This window comes from Priapulus caudatus, unplaced genomic scaffold, assembly GCF_000485595.1.
Source record: "Priapulus caudatus unplaced genomic scaffold, Priapulus_caudatus-5.0.1 Scaffold231, whole genome shotgun sequence".
In the NCBI taxonomy this organism is placed as follows: Eukaryota; Metazoa; Priapulida; class Priapulimorpha; order Priapulimorphida; family Priapulidae; genus Priapulus; species Priapulus caudatus.
Genome location: NW_014577292.1, coordinates 300572 through 311730, shown reverse-complemented (window position 1 = coordinate 311730; position 11159 = coordinate 300572). Strand labels below are relative to the sequence as shown.

Genomic DNA, 11159 nt, shown 5'->3' with positions numbered 1-11159 from the left:
TGCGAAGAGTAAGTGTTGGATAACCTTTTGCCCCTCAAGAGGAGGGTTAAACGTGGATTTGTTGACTGTTAACAAAGGACTGAACTGCTTTCGCTATTGTGGATGTGAGGCTACAGTTGCACAGTTCAATTGCAAAGGCAAATGTTTGTTGAACAAGGCTTATGCTCCTTAAATCATATTATTAGCTCATCTGACATAGTCAGATGCAGCTTGTAGAATCGCATGATCGTCCGTGCGTCCGTGCGTCCGTCCGTGCGTCCATGCGTCCGTCCGTCAACAGTTGGACACAAATTTTAACGCGCTCGACGTACGGTCACGATATTCGGGACGTGGGGGGTAATCCGAAAACGAGTTGGGATGTCGAAGCTGGGGTCAAAGGTCAAAGGTCAAGAGGTGTAAAAGAAGGGGGAACATTCACTCCTTAACTTAAGGTATAGGGAGGAAATGCAGAATTGCTGCACAAATCTAAACGGCTCGACTAGGCTCGTGATAGTCGGTGTATAATGCATCATGGTAGGAAAAGCCATCACTGTGCCGAAATTGGAGGTCACAGGTCAAAGGTCAATGGGCACAAGGCAGATTTTAGACATTTTCTGAGGACATGGTGTGACGGAGCGATTGAAAAAACTTTTTTGTTTCAGCGGTGACCTAGCATTTTATGGCATATTGAAAGGACCATGAATCTTCTGCTGACATGCGAAGAGTAAGTGTCAGATAACCTTTTGACCCTCAAGAGGAGGTTAAACATGGATTTGTTGACTGTCTGTTAGAAAGAATTTTGACTGCCGGGTTTGCTAGTAGAATCTATACATGCCTGGATGTATGAGGCTACAATGTCACAGTGAAATTTCAAAAGCTAAATTTGGTTAAAGAAGTTTATGCTCCTTAAATCGTATAATTTCTATGGCATTCTGTACTGTCAGTATGTTACATGTAACGTATGCCACTGCCAGTGGCTACTGCAGTGCATGTGTTGGTGGTAACTGTGGAGTTTTTGACTGCGTTAATTGGTTACAGGTGCAGCTCTTTATTGCAGCCTGTAGGCTTGCGTAGGTAAATGGATGAGTCGCTTACCTATTCTGTCTTGCAGATAGTTGTTGCTACTACGTATGATGGGAGCTTCCATCTTTAATCTGAAGACACTTAAAGTACGCGCATCTTGTGGCAACTTTCATAACGATCCAACAAACATTCTTTTGAGAAGGTTCCTGATACCATCCCTGTGCATTCCACTGTTTCGGCGTGTATGTGAACACATTTGGGACTAACAGGGTTTACTAGAATCCCACCACTCCACCACAGAGTCACTGCAGTAGAGTTAGATGAGCGCTGTCGCCTCTGCGCACTTGTTTTCTAAAGCAGGTCTGTATTAGCACCTGAGTAGCACCCTGTATTAGCACACTGTAATTAACCCTGAATGCTCGCGTTGGTAGGCAAAAACATGGGGCAGCCCATTACGCATGCATGGGGGTGAACTGGCACTATTCTAATCATAATTATTGCCTATCAACCTACAATGCAGATGTGTTAACTCACAGCTGAGCGAAATTCTCGCCTGCCTGAATATACTTGATTTCAGCAACTCAATGGAGTGAGGTTATCACGCATGGAGGGTGATGCCATCTTGATTATTGTGACACTTGCACGCGCCATCTCGCGGCAACTGCTTTTGCTATTAGAGCCCCTCCACCGCCCCTCCCCCCACTCTCCCCCCCACCACCACTACGCTCGTCTCTCGACGCATATCCATGATAACATGTTAATATAGCGAAGTCATTAAAGTTACACAGCTGTATATTTATTAGTGTACGTACTACCGGTATAGCAAAGCCTAGCTATCATAGATTTTAGATCTGTATTAGTAGTATCCTAGATATATATGCTCTGAGCGCGAACACGGTGATGGGAGGGTGCTCTTCATTCGTTTGCCAGTGAGTTTAGCATCAGAACACCTGCCGTCAGGTGAGCGCTGTCGCTCTGCGGCACTTGTTTGAACAAATTTGAAAGAATTACAACTGAAGTAGACGTGATGCACGAGTACAGACCGCTAAACTTGTTGAAAATTACGTGAAGTCAACTCACATACAGCTGGCTTAGTATTTACACCATTAATAGTGAGCTACCAATATATGTTGTCTAGTAAGTAGGTCTTGACGATGACTTTAACTGGATCCCCATAAGATGTGCATTAGATAACCTTTCTAACCAGGACTCAACTAGCCTCACTGTAATTACATTATGGGTGGGTTATTGTTTCTACATGCTTCTAGTAAGAAAGCCGTCCGTGAGGTTCAGCGGGCGGGGAGAATATGCATGCTGGACATCGATATGCAAGGCGTTCGCTCAGTGAAGAAGACCGACCTCAATCCAAAGTACATCCTAATAAAACCACCATCATTGGCTTCTCTGGTATGAAATATCATTTGTTAATAATCTGGTAGTTTTTCAACTTTTATTTCAAACGCCATTTATGAAGTGTAGTTTCTTCGGGGTCCTGTTGTCAGAAATATTGTAAAGTTAAAGAGTAGAGTTTACCCTATGATAATACTTTAGAATAATGTTAGGACACACAAATAGCATTGACATAAACAAATTGCAGCTACGAGCAAACTTGGCAATTTGCTGTCACAAGCCCGCTGATTGGATAGGAATTGAGAACAAAACTTAATTTTAAATACATTTATTGTGCATAACTGGGGAAAATTTCGAATTTTTCATGTGTTATTTTGCAGTGTTTCTACCTCTGAGAAAAAGGTGATGTTATAGTTACTGTTAGGATCAAAATGTTTCTGATAACAGACCCCTCTACATACCCCGATCGTGATCAAGTGAATGTAATTTTAAAATTGTTCATTCCCACGGTGTGGTTTTAGATGGATCTAGGCATCCATAGGATAAAGTCGTGAGTTTACAGATCGGAGCTGGGATTCGGTAGGAGGAGCCTGTGTGTGTATTTCATGTTTACTTCATAAGTAATTGTAATTGCAGGAGGAACGGTTGCGTGGGAGAGGTACAGAAAGTGAAGAGAGTCTCAGCAAACGATTAGGTGTAGCAGATGAAGAAATGAAATATGGTGAGGGTTTATGTATATGCCCCAGAAGTCCTGTATTTTGTATACTGCTCATTCTATAGAGTAAGGTCTGCTATTTTAGGTTTCACCGTACATTATATACTTCTACATTAGCCACATCTTTAGGATGCATAAAAAATCCAACTTTGAAAAGCCATGAGGGTTTACAACTACATCCTACGATAAAAAAAAAAAAACATCTATATAATAACAAAGCTGTCAGGAAATATTTTTCTAACCAAAATGCGCTTATTTGTTTTGTTTATACTCAGATCGGCGTTTTGAGTTTTATTGCTGTCATATTGGTAATAACCTTTTTGCATTGCATTGATACATGAGCCAGGCTGTTTCTTCTTGTGTATCATGGCTATCCTTATATTAATACCAAATGGCAATGGATAAAGTCATATAATGGGACCCATTATATTAGTTTTGCACTGAAATACAGCTTGTCATATATATTACTAGCACAATACCCGGCATTGCCCGGGAAATAAAGCATTCAGTTGGTGACCACTTGGATAACCAAAAAAAAATCCATCTATCTATTTACTTTACCTTTAGTAACAGTAAAGCAAGTCAGTGCAAGCTGAATCTTGGTTGGACAATGTTGCTGCAGGGGCCTGTTTATTTAATGTTGCTGCAGGGGCCTGTTTATTTAATGCTACTGCAGGGGCACCGATTTTTCACCATTTTTGGCCTAGTTTTGGCCTTGCGACCTCAGATGACATCGGAGGTCAAATCCAATGTGCCCATGACATTCAGCATCAAAAGTTACCCTTACTGAACGTCCTTGGACATTTCTAGAGTGCTCCAAACAAACAAACATACATTCACAAATATGTAAGATATGAATTGATGTATTGCTTTAGCCAGAACATACCTGAATGAACGCCTGCTTGTTATGTTGCAGCTGATGAGGAATGCATTATTTTAATTAGGGCCTCTGACCATAGTTGCAGACTAATTGCAATTGCAATTATTTTCTGCACAGGTGAAATGGCAGGAGTGTTCGATTATGTGATAATCAATGATGACGTAGAGAAGGCTTACCAGGAACTAACGGAGGCATTAAGTGAGGTGAGTGCATAGTCTACCGACCTCTGATTAGTCAGGGCATAGGCCTACAGTAACTGATCGGTCACTGCATGTCTAGAGTCGAGGTGATATAGTCTAGGCTCTAGCAGAGCATGAGACGTACCCTGCACCTCAGCGAATGTTTTTTTTCTGTTGAATGCATAATGGGAGTGCTGATAATGTTGCAATTAGGGTGGGGACTGCTGTGAATCTCTATCGATTTTCCATTTTGTGTTCTATTTATAAACGATGTACTGTACTGTTTCACAGTGTGAGGTTTTGCAATGAGGTTCATGTATTGATTAATGCAGCAAGTTCACCCACCCAGCAAGAGCACAGCTATGCTTATGCAAAATATTCCACCCACAGTTCAATTACCTAACAGGTGTGGTTTTCATCACGATGTAGTTTAATATTACTGTGGGTCAATGGCTCAAGTCACTATTATTATTACTAACACCACTCATTTTGAGTTTAATCCCATCACCTTTTTCTCCTGATCCATTGGCAGGAAATCAAACAAGCTTGCAAGCAAAAGAACACTCTCTCAAATGGTACGGGTGGTCACAATGGCATCAAGGGTTGAGAGAGTCTCTAGTGCTGAGCGATTGTATTTGCTTCAGACTCCTAGACAACAGGATCTCAGTGTCATCTTCTCTAGATGCGATGGAAATAATGGTACCAGCCATGCGTGTGAGGTGTACCATCTCATTCAATTTATTTAACCCAACAAGTTTATTCGACTCTAAATGAAATGGGTAGAGTAGAAAAATTTTATATTAAAAAAAGAGTATTGGAAACACTTCATATTAAACATTCACAATGAACCTGTCAACTTGTCGTTTACATGTGAAAGGTGCCCTATTTATGCGAATGTTTTATTCCTCCGATTGGGTGCATATTATAATTTTTCACCCAATTTGTAATAAATGAACTTATTTTGCCATGTCACTCCATTAAATTTTATTCTATATTTTCCCGCTTTTTTTTAGATTTTCCGGTAAAAATGGCCAAAACGTTTACATGTATGTGTGTTCAAGTCGGTAATTATTATTAGAAAGGGCGGGTTTGTTTCAGTGCTTTTCATTAAAAAAAAAACAATATTATGACAAATGTTGCAAGTTGACAAAAAGTTCGTCACATAAATTAGAATGGAATATGCCTAATTTGTTAAATTCTCTACCTGACAGATTGGAAAGTTTCCCTCTATGCGATAAATATACATGACATAATGGACGTTTGGGTGTGACTTGCATCTGTGGAAATAATGTAACAATTGTGATTACTAAATGTATAAATTGCAGTTAATGATTTGCACACAGGATATGCAATTTACTTGAGGCCAACATTTCATGGGTAGCCGTGCCACAGTTTATTATAATTTATTGTTTTACCAGTCGAAGTTTGTGTTAGAAGGTTAGAAGTTTGTACTGTAAATAATCGTAAACGTCCAGCTTACACAGTATGGATGTGAGTCCGGTACATAGTATCAAGAAGTGTTATGATAGTATATATTTCATCGTTATGAACATGCCATTTATCAATACGTGTGCACGAGTCGTTATGGGAACAAGGTTAATTAACATGGCTGTGGTATATGTAATTAAACACCTTAATACGATGTTCTTACCTTATACATTATACATCCAGTAGTGAAGGCAATTAAACGTCTCATTTTTAGTTCACGACTAAAAGTCCACGATTACGAACATTCGTGAGAAATTACTAAATTTTCGTGCAAAACTTTGGCAAATTGGCCTATTCGTGTTGAGCTATTGACATGGAGCTGTAATCAATTTGTTGTGATAGGGGTATTCGAGCAACAGTTTTGGAGTCTACTTGTGAAAAACGCGTATAAACGGGCCTCGCTTGATCTACCTAACTCTATATCGAAAGTGGAGAATAGTTCGACTTCCAATGAAGAGATTAATTGTTTGATTATGGTTCAAACATGGTTTGGTTTGTAGGTGTGGGTTGGAGTTCACATTCGTAAATAGTAAAGAAATAAAGGTCTGTCGTTCCATGTTCGTAACTCAAGTCTGTCGTCAAGTAATGTCTGTCGTTACAGGGTGTTTATTAAGTGTAACAATTTTTGTTTTTTGTTCTAGCATTTAATAATGTACGTCAGTAGAATATTAACAATAATTCCTTGTTGCTTAGTTAGACCATATGTGGATGTATAATTTACGAAGCATATGAAATGCGTCTATTACTGAGCAAACTACTGATTCCATGGATTCTGCGTGATCTAAAATCATAGATGTGTATAATAAAATAAATTTTAGTTAATGACATGCAGGTACTGATACTAATCCCCATGTTACATTGAATAGTTTCAAACTGTATTAGTAATAATATTGTAATGTTGATAAATTAGAATGGACCAAGCGTTAGCCAAAATCATGTAGCGCCTGTAAACAATAGACACCTGTAAACAATCGCGTGTTTGTTGGTATAATTTTCAGTATTAAATTCACGAAGGCTCGGCTATTTCATGACTAATATAAATGCGTGCATACTTGGTGATTATGTGTTTTTATTATCTTGTTGTTTTGTGGTTAAGATAGTAAGTGCTCTGTCTGGTATTACGTATCATCGTCAGTGATATTGATTGTATAATAACCATAGTCTGTAAGTGTTGTACCAGTGGCGCAATGAAATTATTGTTTATATAATATGCATAGGTATTATTGAATAAATCGAAATAATATACCAGAGCTTTTGTGACAACATTTATGTTATTGTCCAACGAATAGATTTTGACCGGAATGATATCTGTTTTATTTAGGCGATAGTTTTTCCATATGTTTCTAAAACTGGTCACGTTAATCAAGATAGTGTAACTAAAACAATGTAAATATTCGTAAATTTGTGTTTGTAATACAGTGTAATAGTCAAATTGTAATATGATACTATGTGGGTGTATCCACGCACCATCTATTTACGCTATGTGGATAGATATGTTCGCGCTATTTGTATATCTCCACGCACTACCTGGATATATTCTCGCTGTACCAGTATATAGTCTCGCGACCAGAATTAGCTGTAGTGTCTCCAAATCGGTCGCTCCTAGAATCGGACTCTGTTCTCACAGTTAGCAGCAGCAGTAAGCGGGGGATGATAGGGAGGATAAAAGAAGGGAAGCTTCTAGCCAACACACTGCTGTTACCTGTCATATATCACAATCCAATATCTCCTTCAACATACAGCCCCGAAGATACGTAACTCCGCATTTACTCGTGAGAAAGCTAGCATTTGCGATTTCATATCGCAGTTTGCGCTCGTGTTGTCATCACGGTGACTCCCCGAAGACTCCCTCTCCGTCTTCAGTCGTTTGTTTTTCCGCACGACTAGTATCCGCTACTTCTCTCGTACGCGTCGTACGTTTGAGAGTTTCACTCCTTACCGGCTGCGTGCCTCTCTCTCTACAGGAATTCTCTGGGGCTGTGACTTGGTACTTGTTTTTCCAGGTGCAGGCAATGCAGCCTACTATGGCGTGATTGCGGTATACCGCTTACATAACGAGTTTTTTTTAAATAAAAAACAAACCAAGTTTTCTTTTTGCATTTTATCCCGTTACGGGTAATAACCCGTATCCCGCTACTACCGCAGAAGTCCTGAGTGCGATACCCCACGGTCAAAACCTCGTTCCATCGGAAGATATGAGTAGAAGTCAGTCGACTGACATCTTGCTGACATGACCCTAACAGAGCATGCAAATTAATGTGATAGAGGTGCTCTGCTACCGAGAGCGAGGTATACCGTTGTATATATCTGTATTATAAAAATTATCCAGAGAGACATGATACAAGATTGCGTGGCACAGCTTTGCTGTTGATCCTGAGCGCTGCGCGCGGATGAGACGCGCAGTTCCGCGGGATATGCGCACGCGACCGCGGGGATGTTCAAGTATGAAGCGCTGTCCGCAGTGGAGACGTGCGCCAAATTCGAGGCCCGGCGCACGTCTCCACAGCGGTCAGCGGATGGTCTGTAGTTTTATAAGATAACAATGAAGACTTTGTTCTAAACAAGAACTATCGTCGGCTAAATAAGAGCAATATACAGACCTTTGAATTTTTGACTAGTCAGTCAAAGGGCTTGTTGGGGTCCATTATGCAAAGCTTCCAATTGAAATGGCCTATGAAATTGTCAAGTGAAATTGTGATTTTCGAACCGCAAAGAAAATGTCTCCTGCTTACATGCACCCCTCCCTGATCAATCACGCATTCAGGCGTCAACAATAACAGAGATGAAATTGTGTTGAGTTGTGGCTCTTGACGCAGCGTGCATTGACGTACAAGACCGTTGAAAGCACAGGCACTTGGAACGTCTCAATAAAAATAAATATTCACGCAATTTTTCACAATCGACCGCTTGTGTGCCAAATAGGTGAACGTATGTGAAACATATACGGTTAGTACTTACTGTGACATATCCGTGACTAACTGACACCGCTAAATTGGTAAAATGTTCCATGCACCTTAAGAAATGCTGAGAAATTACGAGGTTATCATCGCAGAACTCCCGAACGCCGTAGGCCTACGTCACAAAGCTATATGTAAACAAACACGCGTGTTGCGAGGTGCCTGCCTCCGATATCCATTTCCAGGCCCGCTAATTAAGCCAAGCGTAAAGCGCGCGGGCAAGACGTCACACACACAGCTACGTTCATTGGCTAAAACAATCGAGTAGCGCGGTTATGGATTTTCGGGATTATTTAATTTGAAGAAAAACTTCAATGTTCAATGAATGACGCACTCGTTCACTTCCGACAGGGAGTGAAAATGCCGAAAATTTTCCACTTCGATGCGAAATGCATCGGCCAGGTATTTCATTATTTACGAAAAGTAAACAGGCTGGCGAAAGACAGTAGGTACAGTAACTGATCACGTCGGTGAGGCCCCATTCATCTCCATCAACGAAGAAGGCGGGGCTTATTCTGATTACAGGGATGCGAAAATGCAACAGAAGGACGTAGCGCAGTGCGCTAAACATTATTGTGTTATTTTCGTATTTGTGGCAAACTCTATCGTAGGAAACTGTTCTAACATAGCAGAATGCCCTAGTTCCTGAGATAGGCGATTTGGTGGTCCAATGGGTCGCCATATTTAAAAGGTCTACTTTTGGTATGTCTGGTGCGGCGTAGGCTGTGATTGGAAGACAAAGTGTCAATCCTCGGCGCGCCTCGGCATCATAGCCGCATCACGTCTAGCTCTTAGTTGGTTGTTGCTATCCCCCGGGCGTGGGGGTGTTGCTATCCCCCTGGCGTGGAGTAAGGGGCGTGGGTCACGCAACGTGGCAGCACTAGTGTTAGGATTAGGGTTAAGATCAGGGTTAGGGTCAGGGTTAGGGTTAGGGTTTTTGCATCATGATATCTGTCCCCACACCACAGATTAATTTTTGTGGATGACGCCCCTATATATAGAGATCCGATATATAGATATTTAGTGTTAGGGTTAGTGTTGGAGTTATGAGTTATTAGGGTTATGGTTACCACAGACTAACGGATACACTACACCGTACACTACACTGTATCCGTTAGTATGTGTGGCTACTGTTAAGTTTTGAAGTATACGTCAACTGTATCACGTGACCTTCACTCCACGCCCGGGGGATAGCAACACCCAGGGCGTGGAGGGACGGTCACGTGATACAGTTGACGTACACTTCAAAACTTACCAGTAATCATAACCCTAACTCCAACACTATCACTACCACTGAATATCTGTATATCGGATCTCTATATATAGGGATGTCATCCACAAAAATTAATCTATGGTGCGGAGACACATATCATGATGCAAAACCCGTAACACTAACCCTAACCCTAACCCTAACCCTAACCTTAACCCTAACTCTAACCCTAACGCTATAACCTTAACCCTAACCCTGATCCTAACCCTAATCCTAACACTAGTGCTGCCACGTTGCGGTACTGTCCCTCTACGCCCGGGGGATAGCATTTCCCCTCTTGGGTTTGCTCCTACCGAATTAACGCCATCTACTGGCCACTATCATCTAAAACGCATATAGGCTCATTGCATAGAAATATATAGACACACACACGCACCGAGAGAGAGAGAGAGAGAGAGAAGAGAAGAGAAGAGAGAGATGGGGTTAAACCAAAAAAATCACGTTAGGGTTATTTACGATTATTAGCTAAGCTTATTTTGCTCATTTATTTTGCTTATTTTTGCTCCAAAATCTAGGGGGCAGCTGCCCGCCCCCCCCGAGGCTACGGCCCTGGGCTCTTATCGACTGTTATAGGTGGTCCGGGTGGTAAATATGTATATTTTATAGCTTAAAATGGGAATATATGCGCTAATGTATTAATAACTCAAAATAATTCTATAGACAGATAACAAGAAAATCAAATCAAAATCTCAAATAACTTGAAATGCATGTTATTCACATAATTCCAATGTGTGTGATTTGTCATAACAGGTAAACGAGCAATCGAATTATCTCGTATTAAACAGCTCCCGTTACCGTTCATTATGTTCATCCGTATTGACCGCATGTAACAAGACAACTCTGGCAGAAATCGTTTCATCGTTTTTCTAACGTCCAGTTTGCATATATGCGGGAAGTCTTATATAGGCTCTTATTGTTTTTGCTGGGATAACCCATTTATTTTAATTAAAATTACTAGTTTAAACAGGTTAGAAATGTCCATTGCATCAAGACTGTGCCTCAACATGTGTGCGTGCGTGTGTGTGTGTGTGTGTGTGTGTGTGTGTGTGTGTGTGTGTGTGCGTGCGTGCGTGGTGCGTGTGTGTGTGTGTGTGGTGTGGCGTGTGCGTGTGCGTGTGCGTGTGCGTGTGCGTGTGCGTGTGGCGTGTGCGTGTGCGTGTGCGTGTGCGTGTGCTGTGTGTGTTTGTGTTTGTGTGTGTGCGTGTGTGTGTGAACGTGCATGTGCGCGCGTATGCAATGTATGCGTGCGGCACGAACACGCGTGTGTGTATGCAGACCGGAATTGATAAAGTGACAATGATATCATTATGTTAATTTA

At 41.2% G+C, this 11159-nt stretch overlaps 1 protein-coding gene across 3 annotated transcripts in view; it reads left to right on the top strand.

Moving 5' to 3' along the window:
• LOC106807734 (guanylate kinase-like) overlaps window positions 1–6877 on the top strand; it is an 11421-nt gene extending 4544 nt beyond the window's left edge. For all 3 annotated transcript variants that reach the window (XM_014810182.1, XM_014810184.1, XM_014810183.1), the window contains exons 5-8: window positions 2271–2409; window positions 2989–3073; window positions 4065–4150; window positions 4659–6877. In XM_014810182.1, the coding sequence (XP_014665668.1) occupies window positions 2271–2409; window positions 2989–3073; window positions 4065–4150; window positions 4659–4733 (385 nt within the window). In that variant the 3' untranslated portion in view covers window positions 4734–6877. The remainder of the gene's footprint in view (window positions 1–2270; window positions 2410–2988; window positions 3074–4064; window positions 4151–4658) is intronic.
• Window positions 6878–11159: the final 4282 nt, after the last annotated feature.